The sequence below is a fragment of the Mchenga conophoros genome, linkage group LG15, assembly GCF_057382185.1.
Source record: "Mchenga conophoros isolate Kocher_MC1m ecotype Shallow Benthic linkage group LG15, M_conophoros_male_GT1.1, whole genome shotgun sequence".
NCBI classification, from domain to species: Eukaryota; Metazoa; Chordata; class Actinopteri; order Cichliformes; family Cichlidae; genus Mchenga; species Mchenga conophoros.
In genome coordinates, this window is record NC_140540.1 from 41193455 (window position 1) to 41217401 (window position 23947).

The following is a 23947-nucleotide window of genomic DNA, read 5'->3' on the forward strand; positions in this document are numbered from 1 at the left end:
GGCTGAATCAGGTCATCTTGAACAATCTCTTAGATATGTCACTACAGGCTCAGCCCGATGGAGGACTTCCCATCATGTATTGAGTATTAGTTTTCTACTGTATTGCATATCATTACATTTCGTCCTTTGTCTTCCATAGTTTGGGTTCTGTTGCTATCTCTGTGCGCTCGTTTTACCCTGACACGTTCCATAAAGCTGCTGTTTCCTACGCCTGGTTCTGCTGCGATCATTTCCTCTTAAAAAGACATTCTTCCTTCCTACTATTAGGGTATGTACTAAAACTGATTAAAATCATATTCAGTCACTGATAGATCCACTACATTAATTTAATAATTTAGCATTTTAACAAAACAGGAACCTTTGTCTTTACTTGAATATTCACTGAAGTCAAAGCAGTAAAGGCCCTGTGAAGGAAAATGTTAACAGAAATTAAAATGTGCTTGTAAAAAACAGTGTTTTCAGTATTTTTATGAGTCTGATGTGATCAACGATTAATGTTTTCTGCATCTGTTGGAGGCGTCACTCCAAAAATAACCAGTGTGTGTCCTCGCAGTGTCCGCTGTTGCGTGTGTCATACTCACCTTTTGAAGAGTAAAATAGCGATGACTATAATGATAATCAGAATGACTGCCAGCACCGGACCCATCACCCACAGCATCTCTGGGTCTTCTTGTGGTTGTCGAATAACCCCACTGATCTTCACCGTGAAGGGATCAGAGAAAGGGCTGGCTGCAAATGTCCTCTGCTGCAAACGAGAAGGATTCAGTCAGTTCACACACACACTTGTTTTCATATCTCAGTGAGGACATCTCATTGGCATAACGCTTTCCCTAGCTGCTCACCCTAACCATCAAAAACGAGTGAAAAACCTGACCATAACCTAATCCTGACACTAAAACCACATTTTGAGCCTCAAAAATGCCTTCAAACTCACGAGGACGGGGATTTTGAAGCCAGCGGTCCCAACCCCTGGTCCACAGACTGGTACCGGTCCGTGAGTCGTTTGGTACCGGGCTGCGAGAGTTGAGGCTCGGGTGTGAAATTTATGGTTTTCAGGGGTTTTAATCAGTTTTTATCATTAGTTTTATATCGTTTGAATAAATCTTCTTTTTTTTGGTACCGGTACTGGTTTTATTTCGTTGTATTTATCTGCGACACCTTAAAGGCCTGTCTGTGAAAATATTGTCGGACATAAACGGGTCCGTAGCGCCAAAAAGGTTGGGGACCGCTGCAACAAGTGACTGTTGATCCCAATGTTCTGTCCTCACAAAGATGTCTAAACATCATTTTATTTCATGAAATCTTTTTGCTCATTTTAAACATGTTTTGAGAAAAGTTGAGAGACGGGCAACAAAAGGCTGGAAAAGTAAGTGGTACTAAAAAGAAACAGCTGGAGGAATATTTTGTTAACTGGTAAACAGTGAGTAACATGAGTGGGCATGAAAGGAGCATCTTAGAGTTTCGAAGAAGTAAACACGGTGAAAAAATCCCTAAAAAAACAAACACCTAAAACAACAGCATGACTTCATACTAGAGGAGTCCAGTGTTGAACTAGCTTAAGTGCAGTCCAGACCTTTCTGGAGCATCATGGACCGGAGCATCTACAGTCCTATATCAGACAAGAAGGGGACGTCATTCCTCTTCCTGTTTTCTGTGTTTCACCATGAATAAAATCCGGATTTATGAGGTTTGCAAATCATTGCATTTTGTTCTTGTCACACAGCTCGCCAAGTTTTTGGGGATTTCAGGTATTCACACCACAGCGTCCCTTTTCAATGCAACACATCTATCAAACAGTCCCGCTGGTAGTTGTGCGATGTTTTAGGAAGAAAATAAGGGGACAGTAAAAACCATTGAATGGAAATAACTTGTGAATATTCTTAGAGCTAATTACTGGCTCTCAGGGTGGTTTTAAAAAAAGTTCCCTAGAGGTAAAGGTTTCATCTAGTTTTTACGATACAATATCAGGAGACAGTCTGGGTCAACACAAAAACAACTTAGATAAAAATTAATTTTATTCTTAGATGTGAGCGTTTTACTGTTTTCTTATTTGTTGAAATTAAATGGAAAGAAATTCTGGCTAGTTTATGTCTCTGTCTTGTATATTGGCAGTAGGCTGATATAGAGGTTTGTGCTTCATAGCATGAAGGTACCTTTGTTCCCCATGTGTGCAGTGACGTTTATTTCTATTCCAGTTCAGTTTCTATGACTAATATGATTACCCCATCACAATAAAAAACAACAACAACAACAACAGAAAACACAATCATCAATAATTAGAACACAAAGAGGCATTTGTTGTCTCACTGAGGAAAAAAATAACACTATACAAACTGATCTGTTTCCCAGTGTGTGGCAAACATAACAATATGCTAATGGAAACTCAGTTTTGCACTCTTTTGGATAAGTTTTGTTTATTCTTGCTGGTTCTTGTTAAAACTCTAAAATATCTTCGTGGTGCACAGAGTTCCTGAAAAAGCTCCTGAAAAAACCCAAAGAAAATCCTGCATTTATTGCATCCATGTAACCTGCATGAAGCCTTTTTATTGCTTTTGTTGAAGCTTTACAATATTTTGTGGTACAGTCCCCCATCGATCAGAGGAATAATGTGAAACCTGTAACAGGACTATCCATCACATTACCAAAAAACTTCATGTAATTTAAATATTTTAAACTGTGAAAACATTTTGATTCAATTCATCAATTTAAAGATTTTAAGCAATTGTAAAGCAGGATTCCATGTGGGAGTGTAAATGAGGTTTAAACGATAACAGGTCTCTGCAGGTGAAGGCAACTGGTTATCTGTAACAGCTCCTGGAAGGCAGCAGGTGGAGGGGATGGGGTTGGGGACAGAGGAGGACAGACAGTGAGGTGTGAGACAGGCAGAGACAGGCTGCTGTGTTGGATGTGCTTGATGTGGGACCGTACTGCTTGTTGTCATGAAACCCACCCTGAGGCCAGGGGGGCACAAGAAGCTCAGTGCAAGGATACGCATCGGCAACATCCTCTGAGGACACATCCAACAATGCCAACAGCTTCACTACACCTTCAGATGGGGCATGGAGACCTGAGGCCAGCCCTGAGTTCTCCCCTGCCATCACTAAAGGACATGGACCTAGACTCTCACTTTGGCACAATATAAACTCATGTCTCGCTGCTAGGACAGAGTCTGTTCATCTAAAAGATCTGTTTTCGCCACATATTTTTAATGTTTGTAAATGCTGATGGACAGAAAGTCACAGCTCTGCAGTCGCGCATCTTTGGAAAGACCAGCACATATACAAAGAAAAACGAAAAACATATAAATCTGTTGAAGCATACATATTTCTTTATAGCTACATCTAGGGCTTTGATTTGTGTAATGGACTGATGTCGACCATCCGGACTCGCGCTGAACAAAGCATCGATTATGCCATCTGGCCATAGTCTCATATCATTGTCACCTACTTAAAAACAGGCCAGAGTAGGTGCGACGGTCTGCTTCTCTCTCAGACTAATTGCATTTCAATATGCTGAAAGCTTTTAATGGATTTTCGTCTAATGGTGCAAAAAACATGTTGCCTACCTTAGCTTAAAAAAAAAAACAACAACAAAAAAGGCTAAAAACTGAAAGTATCCTCACTGTTCAGGCCTATTCTGGCTGAGCACATCAAGCATAATGTGACAAATCCCACTTTATCACTTGTTGAGATTCCAGTGCTCCAAAGCAGCCAGGTTTGAATGGCTTTCACCAATTTATTGAGTTCAAGGACTTTTAACTTCAAAAGATGACAGAGTGTGTGTTCTAATGCTTTCTCAATTTAAGCTATTTGCATCCATAGGAACAGTGTCATTGGCTGCAGTTGTCTTTAAATTTGATTCAGTGGTTTACATAAACAAGCGCCCACCTCGTGGTTGACAAATAAAGCCAATGCAGAAATAACAGCTCCTGTAAAGGCCACTTGAGGCTGACTCCGGTGAGCTGATCCACATAGACTTTAATGTTGAAATGCACAGTCCTACAGTCGAGGTAAACAGTTTTCCAGTCAGGTACAAAAAATTATTGTGGTCTTCACAGTTAATCAAAACCTCCATAATGAATTCTTTTTTATAACTAAGTTGAATCTTCTACATGTTCGTTTGTTTGTGACCCATACAGTATGGATGAAACTTGGTAACAGCGATCGCAAGTGTTAGCTACTGTATTTTCTGCTCTATAAGGCGCACTTAAAAGCCTTTAATTTTCTCAAAAATCGACAGTGCATCTTATGTGTGAATTCTCAAACCAATTTTATGTGGTACATGGCGCTCAAAAATCTGTCAAAAAATGTTTTAGTACAACTTTGCTAAGCTACGAAGCCGCACAGCCTGATGGATTGTCGGAGCATTACGGCTGCCGTAGTGTCGCGGAGTCCTGGGTCCTAAACTCCGTCCGATTCAGGTCCCAAACTCAAACGAACACTGCAGCATCACTGGGAGTTAAAAACTGTCTAAATTCTTTCATCTTTAATAAAATGATCAGCATTGCTGCTTTACCAGGTGTAACTATGAAGTTTAACATCCAGGCATCCATGAAAACAGAACTGATTACATTTAACAGAGTTAGAAGTTAGCAGGAAGTTAGCTCGCTAGCTTCCACCTAAACATGATATAGCATGTTCTGACTGAGAGATTTGTGAATAAATTCAAACGTACAGCTCTGCTGTCACTTCCAACATAAATGAAGACAGAAAACTAAACAGCAGTGACGTTTGTAGGGTTACTGAAGTTGGGCTAGCTGCTATATAATGATGTGCTACGTGACCGCTAGCAACACAGCTATGTTAGCATAGCATAAACATAGTGAAGCTGAAGGATGAACGCGAACAGTTTTCCACTCGATAAAAGTTAACGTGAAGGTTCCTGATGGTTAGAGACAAATGCAATCGCATGGCAGGATGCTGTAAACGGACCAAACTTCAGTCAGGAGAACAACTGAGATAATCCATCCACAATACGAGGTTAGTCATTAATATACTGCAACAACATGGGAATAGAGCAGCTGAGAGAGGATTCAGCATTAATGAATCAATGGTACGGAAGAGAAGGAAGCAAGAAGAAGAAGCTGAGTAAAGTTTGACTTATCTGACTGTTTTGTTTCACTTAATGCTCCTTATGGTCTGAAAAATATGGTAATCAGAAATACCAGGCAGTGATGTCATGTCAGCTACATCCATCTTTTGTATACAGTTTTTTCAATGGAAATGGGCCATTAGTCTATGGCAGTATGACTCCCATGTTAAACAGCAATGTTTCCCATGATTGCATCAGTATTTTAGAGCCCCCTCTCTGTAAAAGCCCACATCATTAAACCCCCAGACGGCCAGGTTTTCATGCAGTGTTTCTGTAATTACAGTCTCTGTGGAGACCAATCATTTCTCAAGCAATGTCACTCGAGTAAACAAAAACTCCTCCAGAGCCACCAAACACATTAAACAAGTATTTCACCAGCACAGCAGTAGTACTTCTCCAATTGACTTTGACATGTAAAATTAGAGAAATTAATACCAAAAAACACCAAACCAAGAGATGTTTGTCATCCTAATGACCTCTGGAGTAAAGCAGTGCAAAAAAAAAAATTGCTTCATTACAAAATAATCAAATATTGCAGATGAAGCGAAATCAAAGAAAACACTTTTAGGTCTTCTCTAAGCGGCAGAGTTGGAGGCAGTCCGATATTGGCAACAGAATAAACATTAAAAGGGGTTACATGGATCAATTTGCAGGGAGTAATTCTCTTTAAGTAACTGTTCTGCTTGTCACTTTATGTTCTGTGAGACAAGTGTAGTAAGTTGCACTGTGTTGGTGAATGAGACTATAAATATTCCTGTAAGCCTGACGGGCTCTGGCTCAACAAGGCTGCAGCTCCGCTGGGTAAAAGCCGTAAACCCCACTGAAGTGTGCCGCTTGTTAAAAACAAAGCCACCCTCGACCAGCTTTGTTTCCTTAATGATTCATTAATTTCAGCACATTTTTCCACACTCATTTTCACTTTAGCATTCATGGTCGAGGTTGCGGTGTCCAATCTGACAGCTACACATGAATTATACATGATCTTTGTCTATAACAGACTTTTTTTGTATTTGTCCTGCTGCTAAATGCAAAAAAATATAAATCATTTTGACACAGATCGGCCTTGCAAACACATCAAACTCTAAAGTTTATTCTTTGTAGTGTAAACTTTCATTTCAAGGCAAGAAACCTGATTATAATCATTCTTGTTAATCCAAACTTGTATGAATGTAGAAACGCACGGGAATCTGATGGCCTGAAGATCTGAAGTTACACAACAACAAGCTAACCAAAAATAAGTGGCAGTCACATGGAAAGTAGAGATGTTTTTCCTACCCATATTTTCAGCATGCACATGTAATGACTTTCACTCTACAGAAGCGACCATGAACTTGTCTCTCAGTTTTTTAAAACCTCTTTTTTAAGGAGAAAACAAAAGTCTTGACAATCCGATTTCTGTCTTTGTTTTTGGTGAGAACTTCCTGCACGCAGAAAAACTGAATTTAATCCTGTCATAAGTGTTAACATACCTGATTTTTGCTCAGACGTGTTAATAAAGCTCTCTTTGAATTAAAAGGCCTTAAAATATAACCTCTTACTCAGGCCTTCATTTGTCACGGCTGAATTGGCATGACTTTAGTCAAGGTACAAGTTGCTCTGCTTTGCTTTGGATAAGTGCCTTTGTTATTTGCATAATAATAATAATCACACACACACACACTGTTAGAAAGCTTAGTGAGTGATACTTCTTCTATTTCCTTTTCCCACTGTTTTTCGTAATGACTTCGACTGTGCGTGTGTTGCTGTGTGTGAGTAATTGTCACCCACATTAGAAGCGTGCACCAGTTGGCAGCAGGCGCGCTCCAGGCTTATCCTCCCACAGCCGAACTGTCTCTGCTCCTCGTCTGATGCACCGCTTTCATATCCCTTCTCCAAGAAGCACATGCTGCCAACCAAATGCCTTATTTCCTCAGTGTTTATAGTTTGGTGTTGTTAGTGTCTTTTGGGACAAGTCTACTTTTTGCCGTTTCGTCCGTCCCAAACAACTAAAGCACTGTAGCGAAGCAAAAGTAATCTACCAATCAGGTGGGTCTCCGACTGGGATTTAGATTTTTTATTATAACAGTGCAGCTGTCGCTTGTTTAATGAAAGTTTCTCATGCACTGCAAACTTACTGCAAACACTAAGTGTCAATGCTGAATGTGACACGCAGTCATTTATAAAGATGTCTGGTGTTAAGAAGTTTAATTTTCCTTTTTTGGTTTTGCATTGCACCTGATAGTTTCATTTCTCGCTTCCTTTCTTCCAGCTTCTGGTGCAGTGTTGATAGAAATTAAGACTTGGAACAGTTATAAATGGATTAAGTAGTGGAGGGAGTGGAGCTGATTAAATGTTTCTTTAATCTACGAGAGGAGGCTGTTTATCAGTAAGCAGATTTTTAAATGTGGTGCCATGGAGTCGGTTCTGTGAACGTCTCCCTGTTTTTGCATCTAGTACAGGCTGCAAATGTCAGACATTTAGTATGCATATATGCACGCTGGCTGATGTCATGCCCATTTCACACCATTATACTTGACAACTGTGGGTAGGAATATATTTATTTACCCATCAAATACATACGCAAGATGTTTATGTTGGCTGGTCACCTGTTAGTTATTGCATATAGCCTTAATGAAAACTCATACATAATTAATATTTTCTGCCTTGAGGAACAGTTTTTCTGTGCTTCCGTCCCACTGCGATCAAATCTCTTGGCCAAGGCAGCAGCACAAACTCACAGCTTGATTCTCTAAAGCAGAAAAATGTATAAATAATCTTTTTACATGATAAAGGGAGTGTTCATTTTCCAGGTCATAATTCACTTCTGTGTGTATTTTAGGAGGATGGATTTGAAACATAACCTGAGTTATTCTGATGGTTTTCTAGTTCACTTTCTACCTGAGCGATCTTCAAATCGCAGCTTTCACCAAACTTAAACCAACCATTAACAGCTCCTCATGGCTAACAGCACAAGCAGCATAAGCAGATGGCTAAACAGCTTTCATTACATAATGCACATTACAGAAGCTATGTCCTAACTGCTACTATTTATCCTGCATTTAAACACAAGCTGCGTTGCTAATTATAAAAATCTTTAAAAGGATGTTCTGTTAAACTGAAACTGTATATAAAAGATGGACATAGCCACCATAAACATGTTCGTTTTGGACAGCTGTCAGCTAATCCTTGGTTAGCAAGCTGCATTCATAAACAGTACCGCTGCATTGCACAGATACTTATATGAGCCAACTAGTCCTAAATAGCAGACTGGTAAAATAGTCAAATTTAACTCCCAAACACTGAAGCACAACCTTTCGGGCAGGCTGTACTTTGTAGCAGGCCGTAGTCTGTGTTCATTAAAACAGCAGCACAAACACTGTAGAGAGATTTGATTCAGTGACTTTAATTCAAGGCACTTCTGTCATTAACCAGTTCCCAAGCTCCAGTATCCATGTTTATTTTGCCATTTGTTTGCTTGCATTGTACATGTTTATTTCTGGTGTAAAGGTTGATATGGGAGGTAGTCAGTCAAGTGGCCACCAGAGGAACTGCGGCTTTTAGCGCTTCTGCGCTGGTGTCATTTTTCAGAGCTCGCCACCTGGATAAGCTGTTTGTTAGAAATGCTATAACAGACTTTATAGCATTTCTAACAGTATTATTACTGTTTTATTACTTCAATTAACCACAGTGATAAAAGAACGTCTCCTTGCTCTGCCATCACTGTCACACAATCCTCCCGGTTCATGTGGGTTTATATTAATGCACTGCAGTGTTGCAGTTTTCAAATGTCTGCGTCTCTGTATCAGGACAGAGCTGTGGCACGAGACTGGGAATCTTTCTATTGCAACTTCAGTCTCAGAAACAAGTCTTAGCAGTTGATATTTTAGCCAAGCAATGACAAAAATGTCACAACAAGTCAACAGGAAATGCCACTTAAAAAGTGTGAGGAGGCAGCGGCTGCAGGTGTGAGTCTTGTCAAAGACTCCCTAATGACCGAGAAGGTTACTAATGTTAGGAGAGTGCACACTGTGGGCTTGTGCTGTGCGGATGGAAACTGTAGTAGCTGCATTTGTTAAAGCTTCACTGTTCATATTTTTGCTCCTGCTCTATGAGAAATAAAGAAATACAGTAAAACAACAAAAGTTCAGTTGTTTTCCCTCTTGTTTCATTGTCACTGTTATTATTGTAGCCTAAAGGGGGGATTATGAAGAGACTGATTTACTCATGAGCTCATCATTGCTTTATGATAATTCTAATGAAGAAGTCTTATTATATTGGTCCCATTCCTGGTTTACACATTTTCATAACTGACGACAAACCTCAGCGTTTCTTTAAAAAGACGGCAGCCACCTTTCCGAGCTCTGCAGCGTATAGAAGAAACCTTGAAGCATTAGCAGCTAAAAGGTGTGGCGCTTGATAACGTGCTCAGCTCATCTGTCTCCTCAGCGCTTTCCGCTCGCTTCTCTCTTTAGTACTTTGTGGCACTTTTAGCAAAGTACTGCTTACAGCTCAGAAAACTTTTTTTCTTTTTGAAAAATGACAGTTTTCACAGCTTTTAGATGCAGCAGAAGCATATTCTGAAGGATATTTAGATAATCTCAGGGGGGAAGTTTTGAAGTGATCAATCTCAGCGGTGGGACCTCGTAGATAGTAATCCTTCAGGGGTGAAAAATATGCTGCTGCTACATCTGCAAACTGGAGCGAGGAGACGCAAAGAAGAGAAGTGTCTATAATAGCAGAGGTGCAGGGGGATGAACATTTTGCTCAACAAAATTGTTTCCACCGTCCGTAATCCTTCCGCAAGAAGTGACTGATTACAAAGTATGAAACAATGTCTGACTGCAATGTATTTTGACAGCTCGGTTATTTTCTGAAACACTGGATATTTCTCCCTCAGCCGGAGTCGTCTCCTCTCGGCTCATCTATGCGTACAAGCTGGAAGATATCCAGTACCTATTCCTCTTTTCCCCTCAAAGTTCAGCAACTCTCCTCCTCCCACATTAGAAACACATCCCGGCATCTGTAAGGCCCTCTCTCCAGTGGCTGCAGCACTTCTTTCCTTTCTTGGTCTTATCCTCCCATTAAGCTCCCTCTAACTCCTCTGCTCACCTCTCTGTCGCTCCCACAGGGCTCTGCATCCACAGGAAGCCGCCGTGCTCTCCTAGCCGACCCACCCACCCTCCACCCCTCCACTCTAAGTGATCACACTGTTTATATGGCCTTTTTCTTTTATCCAATTTCACACGTCCCGGCTTGTTTACCAGCAGTGGGGGCCACAGAAAGCCACAGTGCCCTTTTCCTTCACTCTCCAGCCCCCTCGCCTTTCTTTTCCTTCCCACTCTTCTCTTGTCGCCTCCACCCCTCCAGCAGCTTTGCGGCAGAAATAAAAGCTAAGCTTATGTCCCCTTTTTTTCAATGAATGTGATTAGGTTTCTATTTTTGTACAGGCTGGAATCACATTCAGCAACGTGTCATTTATTGAATCTGGACCCTGCAGCTCTGTTCTCAACACTGTGGAAAAGTATTGTCCAAGACGACGCACTTCCCTCATTACAAAAGCTGTAATGAGCGGAGGCGCAGCAAAGTGGGAGTGATGAGAAATGCTCCATTTAATCATTTATTTAAAATGTCTGAATGGCATCTAAATGTCGGAGGACAATGGCATGTACAGAACAATGAATTGCTAAGTCTCTCTGATAAAGTTCCAGGAACTAAGGGATGACAGGAATAAGATGCCCAATTATGCATACAGAGAGTCCCTGCATGTGTGGCGATTTGCTTAAATATGTATCAACATTTTAGTTTTTATCAAACTATTTCTTTTTATCTCAAAGTTCTGAACATTTTTTAAATCCACACGGATGCTCCTCTTAAAAAACCGCAGTCCTCCGACCTAACGTCTGTTCTCCACCTCTCCACCGAGTGTCAGGATCATACAAACAGCACTAAAAACATCCGCCGAGGCCACCGAAGCTCTGCTGTATTAATTTGCTGTCTTACCCACTTAGATGGAAAGGTCAGCGTTTCATCTTTGTGCCTAAAGGTGGGGAAACTGCAGTTTCAGTCTTTTTCTGCCAGCAGGATCGTACAACAACTACAAAGCTGAATTTTATGTAACTTGAGGCGAGACAGAGATCCCAAACGTGTACACTACAAAAAAGGAAATTGGATGGTTGTTACATTTACAAAAGTCTAACTTGTATTTTGTTTCTGTGGTGAACGTAATTGAATCATGTAGGATCTGTATGAAATTCAACAACTTCATTTGTTCTTGTTGAGATGACCTGATACAATCTAGTAGGAGTGGTTAGTTGCTGGACTCATGAAATTCACAAGACCACACGAGATTTTACACCACAGGAAAATCACTGGAGGCAGACACTACACACCCCGTGCATGCTAGCGCTATTTATTGTGTTTAACCTGTCAAGGACAAAAACGTGCAGAAAAATTCTGCATCAAGCCTTGAAATCGTAGCTTTCCTCCTTTTGTGAAGTCTGTACCGACAGCGTGGTGGTGCAGTGGTTCGCACTGTTACCTCACAGCATGAAGGGCCCAGGTTCAAACCCACAGTCTGGCTAGTTTGCAGTGGGTACTCTGGTTTCCTCCCACAGTTAAAGGTCATTCAGTTATTAGAGTTAGATTACTTTGTGATTCTAAATTACTCGTGAGTGCAAAGGATTGTTTGGCTCTGTGAGTTAGCCCTGTGATAGACTGGTGACCTGCCCACGGTGTGCCTCTTACCCAATCACATCTGGGGTAGGGTTGTTGTAAAGGGCATGAAATGTCCCATCACACCTAGAATTTTGTCCATATAAAATGATCCTTTTGTCAATACTGTAAATCAAACATGTTCAAAGAAGACGATTTTCTACAACTGTTGGCCAAATCTGCAGATTGCTACCTGGAAGGTTTTCAGGCCGCTCTTCACTCACTGACTGACTTTGTTTTGCAGTGCAGATAAATCCGACCAATGTGCTGAATTTCCTTCATTGATAACCTGAAACAAGCTTGCTTTCATTTCTCCATCTGCCCCCTTTTTTAATCTCACACTTCTTTCAGCCACTGATATTTGAATGACATTTAAATGCTCAATTCATTTCAGTTTTATTCATAGAGCCCCAAATCATAACATATGTCACATTGAGCACTTTACATAGTGGGGCCAAGACCTTGGATCATTTAAGAAAAAGCCAGTAACTCTCCCTGAGCAGGACCCACAGTGGGCCTGCTGTCTTCACTGGGCGGGGCGAGACAAGAGCTGAGGCAAATATTAACACCGTGTGAAGGATCTGCAGTCTGCTCAGCAGTAGGTGAAAGTGGTTAGTGATGAAAGCCTGACTTGGGTTCACCCATACAAGGAGACTCTGAATGCAGGTTTATCCTGTTAACATCCAGCAGCTCTCCATAACACGCTCATGGTTTGGGCTCAGCGTAGTACAAGCACATTTTCAGAAAATGCTTTACTTCAATGTAAGCCTCATATGAGGAATGATTAAAATAGTTCAGACAGCAGGACCTAAAAATCACAACCTGTTTGAGAGAATCTATTTTAATGTATTCAGTCATCCTTCATCCTTCAGCTGCTATTTTCAGCTCATGGAAGTTGCTGTTGTAACCACGTCCACTCTGCGTTCTCCACCATGGACCTCAAACTTGCACAGCAAGCAAAAGTCAGCTGGAACAAGATGAAGTTGAATGTGAGACCAGCCAAATCTAAATCAGGTGAAGCTTTTGATTTGTCAGACCCTTCTGATCGGACCCCGTACATGCATTCTTGTTCTTCTTCACAAGCCTTTCCATAAAAAGATTTGAACCTTAATCTCCCCCTACACCTTACTCCAAGTGAATCTTTACTGATCTGGTGCATCACCGTGTTTGTGTGAATAGTTCATAAGACTGTTTAAAGCCAGAAGCCTTTAGAAGTGTTCTATTCTGGACCAACCTCCTCCCTCTCCATAGATCGCAACACATTTAAATGAAGATGCCACGAGGGCGAACAAGAACAAGAGCAGTTGAAATTAGAGAAGCAGTCTGAAGGTTTAATGCTCTTGGAAGCAAGGTGCATGTGAGTGACGGTGGGGATCACGGCCTAACTGCTTGGAAGATATACCTGCAGATGCATGCAGGAGTCAAGGACATGATTAGCATCACTGTGACGTGCTTGGCATGTGTGCAGCGCTGCTTGAAGGGCTACTCTTGTATTCCACAGATAGAAAGCAATAATGCCATTCACAACCAACTCTGCTCTATTCATTCAGCATTACAAAGAAGTATGGAACATGCACTGCAGCTGTATGTACCACAATGTGACCCATAAATGAAGTTTTTCCACAGTTTTATGAGAACTATTCATCTGACAACTTTAAAGGCCACAAATGCAGACAAAACAGCAATAGAGCAGCATATTAAAAAACCATCCACGTTGCCTCTGCTGTTCCCTTGCCCCTGCTGCAGATTTATGATTTATTAAAGAGCAAGAGGTGTCAAGCACAGCCTTGGTCTCAGTGAACCTTTCTTGACACAGCACTGCTGCATACAAGGCAGGCTGTAACTCTAATAGTTGACTTTGCTTCTCCCTCACGTGGTAGCAGCAGCTGTATTGTGTGTTCAGATGGTACATTAGTGCAGAAGGATTACATAACATAAAACATAATGGGCACTTTGTTGGCAAGATGGTCAAACTCAGGGGAATCCATTTGTTTTCTTCCACATTTTATTCTGACTATTGATCATGTGCACTCAAACACAGCAGTGTGGGGGGAAAGCGCGTATTGCAATCCAGTACAACACCACCACAGGAAGCAGCTGCAAGGTCCACAGTAACAAGTGTCCCACAGGTTGCGTTCATTGCAAGGCTATTGCATGATATCAAACATTGGTCCTTGTTACTGTTTCTATTTCCTGACTCTTGTCTGTGAATATACAACTTTCATAAAGATGTACAATACAAAATCTGCACAAATAACTTTGCTGATGAATGATTTGCTGACTTTTGGTGCATCTTTGTCATAGTTTCTCTCTTGTATTTCAATGTTTGTATTGTTTTTGATGCAAGTGTTAGTTGCTGAGTTTGTGAATTGTGCCTGGTCACATGAGCGCATTCACCTTCCAGACAGTCCCCCTGTTCTAAGAAGGACGGGTCTGGTCAGGTAGCCACAGTGTTTATTCCATTATGGAGATCTGAAAATTCGACATCGATGGGCAGATTTACTAACCAGGGCAAACTAGCGTCACAGTCGACGGAAGTGGGAGGTTCTGTTGGCGATCTGCTAATTTATAAAGATAAATAATTTGTTTTAATGATGACCAGCAGTCTACCAAGAGCACTGTACATATGCAGGCAGAAGCAATCAGGATGTGAGTTTCATGTTTGTGCTTCTCTTTGGAAATTCAGATCAATGTGTTTTTGCCTGGAAGACAAACTCTTCTGTTAGAATTTGCCGTGGACGATGCACAGTCTTGTAGCTCGAGACGTTCATTCTCTGGATAATTCTGACAGCTCAGTTAGAGCACAGGATCGCAGCTTTATTACAAATGAATCGATGTTATGAATCTGTCTGTCAGTACTGACTTTATATATGTAGAAGAGGATGTCACATCGTGACCCAGACTTTGATGTTGCTATTACTTTGTCATTAAATGCATGCTCTTTATCTCTGCAGGCTATGCAAGTGTGAGACTGCGTGCATTTTTTAAAGTCAAAATTTACAGATTGTAGGATTCAAATATGAATCTAACAGCTGTCAGGTCTGAATTTGACACATTTCTGCATTTTCATTCAGCTTGTAACAGATCTGATACCAGAGAGAAGTTAAACAAAATCTGCTCATTGTGTGCACGAGGCTGTGAAAACACAAGCAAGAGACACAAGACTGATCTGTGTAGAAATGTAACTAAAAACTGGAAACACTGCAAGCAGCACTGTAAAGCCACTAGCACAGGACAGCCCAAGGTTAGGGAGTGCCTTCATAGCTTTGAGCCATCCAGCTGTGCTAACGCTGCACTCATTTTGATAACCCCTCCTCTTCTAATTCCTAATAATTGAACACTTCTAGAGACAACTATCACAGCCATAGGGAACAAAATAGGAGTTGCTTTTTTCAGGGTTAAATTCTGTTATTTGCTGTAAAGTGCATGAACTTAAATAGGTTTTGTAGGAATCATTTAAATGCGCTCCAAATTTCTTTCCCAAAAAAGGGAAACTTCTACAAATACTTATGCACGAAGGCAAAAATACTTCCACACCTTTTAGTCACAAAACTGACACTGCACCTCTTTAGTAAAATCTTACAGTAACTTTTTAATGCCAAAAGAGGGTTTCGCACTGCTGCAGATTGTTAGTCTGGCCTCAAATCTCTTGGTAAATGGGAATGGTAAACAGACTGGGTTATATAGAGTTTTTCTACTCTGAGCACTCAAAGCGCTTTACACAGCTCCCCGAATTCACCCATTCACACATGCACTGTTTTTCTATGTTGTTTCTGTCTAAGAACCTTCTGTCTAACGCTCACACATACACACTCATAATCCCACGAATGCACCGGAGAGCAACTCGGGGTCTTGCCCAGGATATTTGATAGGTGACCTGCTCTACCATCTACCGCCTGAGCTACAGCAACCCCAATTGCAATTTATCATGGCTCTGATACAGGGATGACAATTAAGCTACTGCTGCTGTGTCATGTGGGTAACATCCCTGCTTTAGGGATGCTCCTCCTGTGAAAGAGAACTACTGTGTTGCACTTTAGCCACATGCAAAACAAGCTAGCTTTGGAAACAAAAGGATTTTATCTTTGAACTCAACTCTTGGAGACATTTTTAGTCAAATTTGGTTATGTCACAGGTGAAACTTCCATATAAAGAGGAAGTTTGAATGTAAACTTAACCCTTACCCTGAATTACCCTTAATTAACCCTAACGACAGCACTCAAACTGTCTGTAGGCTACACAAATGGATGAGTTATAGAACACACACTGTATGGACAGAACCAGCTGATATGTTGAAAATGTATTAACAAATTGTCAGTTTATTACCAACACTAATCTCAGTTTTGCTATATTGCCTTACGATGGCAAAGAAAAAGCCAAAGAGTCTTGTGGACAAACATGTAGCATCATCTTCACAATGTACTGTAAGTCTGTGCCGTGTTTTGAGGTGGGGTGGTGCTCTTTTTTAAGAAATCAGTGTATGCACTGAAGCCCTGGCCTCTGAGATCAACCACTGAACCACTTCCAAATGCATCACTGCTGCTGAACGTGTTCATAAATGCAGAGAGGTCACTCACAGACTCGTGGTCCGTCAGGTCAGCCAAAACGAAGCAGCGGTACTGCTGCTGTCCAGGGAGCGGTTTGTTGTAGAAGCCGCTGTATTTCTTTTCGTCACCCAGAGTGAAGATCTCAGGGAGCGTATCCAGCTTGGCAGCGATGTAGGGCTGCAGGAAGTCATTGCTCTGCCTTTTCCTTCTCTGCAGGCTGCTGTCAGCACCGGACTCCAGAAGCTACCAGAGGAACAAAATATTATGAGTTGACATGACACTGGAGCATAGTGACACAAGATGACATAACAAACCTCATCTCTGTAGATGACGGCTCTCTTTTCCTGACCCTCTGTGACAGTTATACGATTCTTCCATTTTATTCACTTGTTTTACTCTTATTTATTTCTAATCCAAACCACCTTTAACTGTTGATCTGTTTTCACTTAATTAAGGCTTAAAGTCTGCATGTCTTACTGTAACAATGCTAACAATGTAACCAGGCAAGAAACTAATGGCTCCACAAAGCAACAATGCCACCGGAGCATTCATTAATAATGCAAAAAAAAAAGCCAATGGGAGATGCCATAAGGGTTATATCCATCCTTTTCTTTACACTCTGCAGTTTTTATCACCTGTCTTATTGATTAGAATGAACTAAGTTGCTGAGACCTCTGTGTGACTGGTCAACAAAGTCAAAAGAACCAGTAAAGATGAGCAATGTGTAAGAAGACAAACAAACAGGGTGCCGATGTTAGTTAAACCACTTTATTATGAAATGTTATTGTTCAAAATGTTCGAAATGATGCTTCATCATGCTGCTGATGCACTACACTTTTGTTCAGCAGTTTGATCAAAGCTGCAATTTGCAAAAACATACTAGAAAATAGATTTCTCTAAGTCTAAATTGAAGCAATAAACCTTTTAATTTATTTTATTTTATTTTGTTTTTGAGCCACGTAAAAATGTTACTTCTATCTTATAAATTTGTGGTGCACTTGGTGAAAGGTGCATGTTGGAGGATGCCAAACGCCTTACAATTAGCAGGATTGAATTTATAAAGTCTGAAGGCCCTCTGTGACATTCAGGAAGCACCGAGGGTCGTGGCTTCATTACTGAAACTCAGCTGCTCTCTGTGTTCAGAGACAGACGTGTCTTTCAACCACCTGCTTTTGTCATTTTAGACCAACACGTCCCCGCAAAGCAACAATATTCAAGGTGACACTGACATACTGGGGACGGTTGTCTGCAGCAAAGTCACTTCAATCACATGGATGCATCTTCTTCCTTTTTTGGGTGCTGACATTTCAAACATTCACTTTGTAAGAAAAAGGAAATTTAACAAACAGCCGGTTGACAGTATTTCACTTAAAAACGTCTCAGATGAAGGTACTGGATCCCGTGCCTTGTGTCAGTTTCAGATGCTGCTTTCTGCTTCCTTCCTTTTATGGTCCAGTCCTTGGTCCTCTCACCTGACTTATCCCCCCTGCTTGGGAGTCCATGTGAGGGCCTAGGACCCCCCATCGTCAAAGTACATGAGGGCTGTCTGGCAGATAATTTGAGCCCTTTACGCACTTTTTCAATAAGTCTACGTTTCTCAAAATTTGCTTACATTCCCCACACTTCATAAGAAAAAGTGTCATTCAGAAAAACCCAAAACACTATGATATATGCCAAAGATATATCCTACTTTCTTGGATAACTAATAAACTCAAACACTGCTGCTGGAAGGAATTTGGACCTTTAAAAGCTAAATTACTCCTAATGTTTAGGTCTCCCTTTCCATCTGGAAAGCACCAATTAGCTGTATGTTTGGCTCACAGGGACATGTTGCCATTAATACGTTTTACCTTACTAAAAAAAATCACCCCGTTATGTCCTAAATAAGCAGGGCTTATAACGCCGGGGCTCATCCAGGATATATAAAAAAGGGAAATCTCTGAACTTTATAATCATGCCATAGACCAGGGGTGGGCAATTCCAGGCCTCGAGGGCCGGTGTCCTGCAGGTTTTAGATCTCACCTTGGGTCAACACACCTGAATCACATGATTACCAGGCCTCTGGAGAACTGCAGGACATGTTGAGGAGCTAATTTAGCCATTTAAATCAGCTGTGTTGGATCAAGGACACATCTAAAACCTGCAGGGACAGTGGCCCCCGAGGCCTGGAGTTGCCCACCCCTGCCATAGACCAATCCAACTCAGGGCAATAAATAAATAAACAGTAATATGAAGTTCTGTAGAATGAATAGAAACCTAAACCTGACCAGTCACCAACAACTCAAAAACAAAAAATACAAATATATGGATAAATCACACAAGATATAATAAATAAGCATTTAACATTGTGCACGACCAGATTGAAACATGCACTTGGCCTCCCTTTATTAGTAGGACAGAAGTAATGACAAGATTGATGTGCTGCCAACCATCTCTATTAGAAAATGACTCCACTAAAGTGAAGTGCTTTTCTTCAGCCAAACCCAGATAGTGATCTGCATTTTAGCAACAACACAATCTGCAGTAGAGGAAGCTGCGATAGTGACCAGTAAACACAAACCTCAGACACTGAACAACTCCATTACTTGTTGCTGTAGCTCCAAAATGACTGGAGTATAAAAAGCAGAGGCCAGAGTTACTAACAAAGACTAAAAAATACAATGCAGGTCACATTTAGACTTGTATGCAAATGATAACTATAAGTTAGTATAATTACACAGTCTTTATGCATCAGCATCCTATAAAAACAAAGACATAGACTTTAAACTGTGTATGCTGCTATTCTACAACACATACATGCCTTTTTACAGAGCTCATATTGGCCAGATTCAAATGTAATTGCACACTAATGCTTCTGTGATAACTGTGTGTTGTTTTATGCACACATGTATTGGATATGTTCAAGAGTTTCAGTTGAGGTCCAGTTGTCAGTGTTTGGAGTGAGAGCTGGTTTCAGGAAAACGACAAAATACCAAAATGCTTCTTTGTCAAAGATCAGGAGAAAAGGTTAAAAAAAGCCAGACTATGAAGAGCTGTGGGCGCATTGGTTAGGGCTTTACCGTGTATGGATGAAATGGTTCTGGATGGATTGCTGCTTCTGAGCTGGGAAACAGTTATTGCCCCATGTGAAGGGGCAAGAGAGCTGGGCCAGAAGTTTTTGAATTATTCGAATGTATTCCAAGCTCTCGGTTATGGTCACGAGCTCTACATGCAGCCAAAATGAGATGTGTGTCCCAATTCATAGGCTGCATCCTTCAGAGGACCTGGCCTCCGCGGTCTACGTGTGCCGGGTCCTTCATAGACTGAGAAGGCCCGAAGTGCGAGGCTGTGAAATGGGTTGGTCTAGCCTTCAGATTTGGAATTGGCTTGGCTGCGCAATGAATTCTGGGATATGTTGGGTCACGAAGGACACACCCCATCCATCCTTCAAATTCGGGGAAATGAAGGACGCATTTGTCGGACGCATTTGGAGCAGCCTTCGTCGCCTAGCTATGACGTAATTGGCCTTGAAATGTGGCCTCCAAAGGATGCGCCCTATGAACTGGGTCATAGCTGCGTTTCTGCCTTAGACATACACCTGCTTCACCTTTACACTGAAAGTCCTGCTAGTTTGGTTCAAGGATCTTATTAGGAACACCTTTGCGCTATTTTCTTTTGGATGTTTTTTGACATGCAGAGTCAAAAGTTACATTTCATGGAAGTTTTATTTATTTAGAACCATTTTGCAACAACACTTAATTTAAGGTAAAGACACTGCTATACTAGCTATTATAGTAAACACCATAAAATCCATTATAGCTGCCGGTGTGACGTTGCCCATTGGTTTGCAAAGTCCTCTTTTGAAGCTTGAAGCATTTTGGCTGTCTCGTACTTTATTGAAGCCATGACTGATAAACTAAGGGATACTTTAGCTACTTGTCTGTCACTACCCAAGTCATACATTGTTTCAGTGATTTCTATACAGTCTGTACAGCAATGAGGATGAACCCCCCTCTGACCCTTGGAAATAATTCCGGTTAAAGCTCTTCTACACTGGCTTAATTTTTTAAGACCTAGAAAGTCCATCTTTTACATTTTTATTTAGTTTATGACCGCAACTCTCCAGTTGAAGCAAACAAGGGTCTAGACTATGAGATACCAGACTCCAGATCTTTGCCTTCATTGTTAGACCATTATCCACTGGCATGCATTTCATAATTTGTCAGGGGAGGGAATTAATGACAAACCCATAACAGTTACTGCACAGCTCAACCTGATCAGTCTGCCTGCAGACATAGTAAAAGCCCATCTCCTTTAGATCTTGCTCAATGAAGGCTCACGGGAATACAACGCAGTGCAGCGCCTCATGTATGTAAATGACACCTTAAGCAGCAGTTCTGTTGTAGGTTAGAGAGGACTTGGAAGAGATACAATCAAATCAAAGCTAAAGGATTTTACTGACACTAGGTAATTATATACAGTTGCAGGTGAAGCAAAAAAAGCCCCATTTCTTTCTTAGTTGTTATTTTACGTTTCAGGAGCAGAGCTGACTCAGCAGTTAATGTGTCAGCAAGTTTTAAAGCAAGAACAAAGCAAAATCTCAGAATGATGCACAGCAGTTAGTTTACTCTTTGAAAAACTTCATTTATTTTTGAGTTGTAGATTCAACAAAATTAACTACTGAACTCCCGTGCCACCATTTAGCTCAGCATTAACCCAATATCGTTTGCAAGAGGGGCCAACATAAGAGTGATGCCACACCGCCCCGTCTGCATTATGGGAGATGCAGCAAATTAAACTGAATCAAAAATAGAAACAAAGCTTCAGACATGAGGTAAGATTTCCCTTTGCCATCATCAGTGGCAACTCTGTACAAATATTCCTCAATCCACATATTGATGCATGATGATTTTTCTTTAATCGCCTCTATTTAGCCTCGCAACATTTCCACTTGTAAACAACATTTTCGTTTGATAGCTTCTGACCACATCTACACTTTGTTTTTTAGTATCTCTGACTGCATGACGGTGAGAACAGTCAAGTCATTCGAATATTGTTTGTCCCTCACAACCTTTTTGAATTGTTGCGTGTAATGAATTGTGTAATGATGCTAGAAGGGCTTCAGTCTGATTGGTTGTGAAAATTCATCATGAAGACATGTAAATGAAAACAAAGCTAAAACGCAAAGCATGCAGTGACGTCAGGCGGTGCTCTAAAAAGCCGAAGAACGCTGCATTCTTTCGTAAGCGACACACGAGGGTGGTTGAAGAAGCGGATTCATAATCACAGCATTTCTGGATCAGAAGGTGTCAGTGATGTTTCAAAACTGCCAAGGTGCCACTAAATTATAAAAACTGATTCCCATTTATACTGCTGGAAACATTTTCCTGTAATGAAGGTGCACGAACTCTGTTTTGTCACTCACACTGCAATAACTTACATTTTCATTCAGTGTTTCTCGCCCTTTTCCAGATAAACATGGGCAGAAAAACATTTAGCAGCTTTAATCACCTGTTTTCAATGTTATCAGTCCCATGCATATTGCCAGTAGGTTTCCTCCTCCACCTTATACCAACCCTCTGTCACCTTACTGCTGCTTCTACCCTTCACACTGGGACTAATAGGGAAATTTAACTGCAATAAAAAAACGAACAATAAAGTGCAGTTCCCTCAATGGCCACTTGAGGCTGCTTCTGGTTTTTAATTTCCCAGTTTATACCAGGCTGAGTGATTCTGTTTTTAGTGTTCCTGGATCACATTCACATGTGGGCTTGTCTTTGCATGGTTTACCCTGCATTTGTGGATGGCACTGTAAGCTGTGCTCACACACAGTGATGTCCATGACACATGTTTGATGTCGTGCTGCCCGAGGGCACAAAGACCACTGGCATCCAATACTGAGTTTTGGCCTTGATGACGAGATATTTAATGTCTTTGCAATTTTATGTTGAGGAACATTTTTCTGAAATTGTTATACAATTTGTAGATGATTTGTAGAGAAGCTCCGCCTCTCTAAGATGCTCTTTTACCTAATCATGTGACTGACCTACTGGCAGCTAACCTCCAGTTATAGTTTCTTTTTTTTATACCATCACTGCGGTAACCTTTTGTTTGCCCCGTCCCACTTTTTTGGAGACGCTTTGCTGTCATCAAATTTAAAAGCAACATTTTTCTTAAAATTGTACATCTTTCATGTTTTAATATTTGATATTTTCTACGTTCCAATATGGACAAATTACTGCAGCTTATGTCCCAACTTATTTGAAAGACTTTTTCTAGGATTTGACTCCTTTTTTGCTTTTACCCAGTGTTCACAAAATTTATGGCAACAATTACAACTGATAAAAGAGCCGTTTTTAAGATTGTCAGCAACAATGAAATCAAACTGAACTAGACATCCGCTCACCTCTTGTATGTCCATGTCTTCAGGGTTTTCCCATCTCCTCAGAGAAACTGGAGTGACAGGGACAACCACTATGTAGTACCACCTGCACAAAACGTATAATGCACCCATATATGATTGTGCACCAAACACACACACAGAGCTTCAATGTTAAGAGAAGATAAGTTTATGAGGAAATTCACCTGTTACCACAACACAAGAGTCAGAAGCACAAAGTGAATTAAAGACGTATTAAAAGACTAAAAAATGCAGTTTATATGTATGCATGTGTCTAATGTTGTTTCAGCACATCTTGTAGATCTTCTCCATAAACTTTCTGAACCTTCTCTTAAACAGATGCATTCACTGAGCCTAATGAGAAGGTCTGGTTTGGACATTAGCATCTTTTTTCTCCACTGACTCCACTCCTCTTAATTACTGCTTACTTGTGGGCTATTTCTTCGGAGAAACAAACACTTGAAACACAATTAATTATTTCTATGTGCTTGTCTTCTTGACCACGCTGGGTAATAATATGAAATAAACTTCTTGTGAAATGCACCATTTGCATTGGGATTCTTATTGCTGATTACCTCAAATTGCTTTCTGGTATCATGAGAGGGCTACGAGTTGCAGTGGGGCGACTGTTAATATAGTCGTGTGGTTTTCTGCTGTAATCACGGAGCTGTTGGGCCAGATGTTTGATTGTCTTGTTTGCACTTAAAACTACTCTGACCTTAAAGAAAACGCTTCTGCTTCTGATAATTGGCTCGCTGTGAAGTGGGTAAAACATGACAAGAAGTTAATAAAGAGAGGCTGTAATGGCTGGTGAAACACGCCAGAATTTTCTGGCTTTTTAAGATGTTTGAACTGCTAATACGCTGAGTGTATGTTGGGGAAAATAGCCTGGCACTCTATAGATGCAGTGGACAAGACATTGCTGAGATTCACACGTACCCATACGGTCTATAGAACCTGGCTCAGATCAGCTGACAGGACTGGCTAATACCCTGACACTCAACGCTCTTGGCGCCTAAAAACCAACACGACGGTATCTAACACACTAATACTGAGATGAGGAAATGAGAAAATCCAGTGATGTTGCAGCTCTGAAATATGGCCAAACTGGTGGCGAGTGGCATCTTGGCAGCTGTACGCTTGACTTTTCTCAGTTCATGGGCAGTTATTTTGCTCCTTGGTTTTTACACACGCTTCTTGCGACCCTGTTGACTATTTTGAATGAAACGCTTGATTGTTC

At 40.9% G+C, this 23947-nt stretch overlaps 1 protein-coding gene across 4 annotated transcripts in view; it reads right to left on the bottom strand.

Moving 5' to 3' along the window:
* ptprfa (protein tyrosine phosphatase receptor type Fa) overlaps nucleotides 1–23947 on the bottom strand; it is a 356286-nt gene that overhangs the window by 48944 nt on the left and 283395 nt on the right. For all 4 annotated transcript variants that reach the window (XM_085246465.1, XM_085246467.1, XM_085246466.1 and 1 more), the window contains 3 exons: nucleotides 22714–22795; nucleotides 16359–16571; nucleotides 582–745 (listed from right to left, as the gene is read on the bottom strand). In XM_085246465.1, the coding sequence (XP_085102591.1) occupies nucleotides 582–745; nucleotides 16359–16571; nucleotides 22714–22795 (459 nt within the window). The remainder of the gene's footprint in view (nucleotides 1–581; nucleotides 746–16358; nucleotides 16572–22713; nucleotides 22796–23947) is intronic.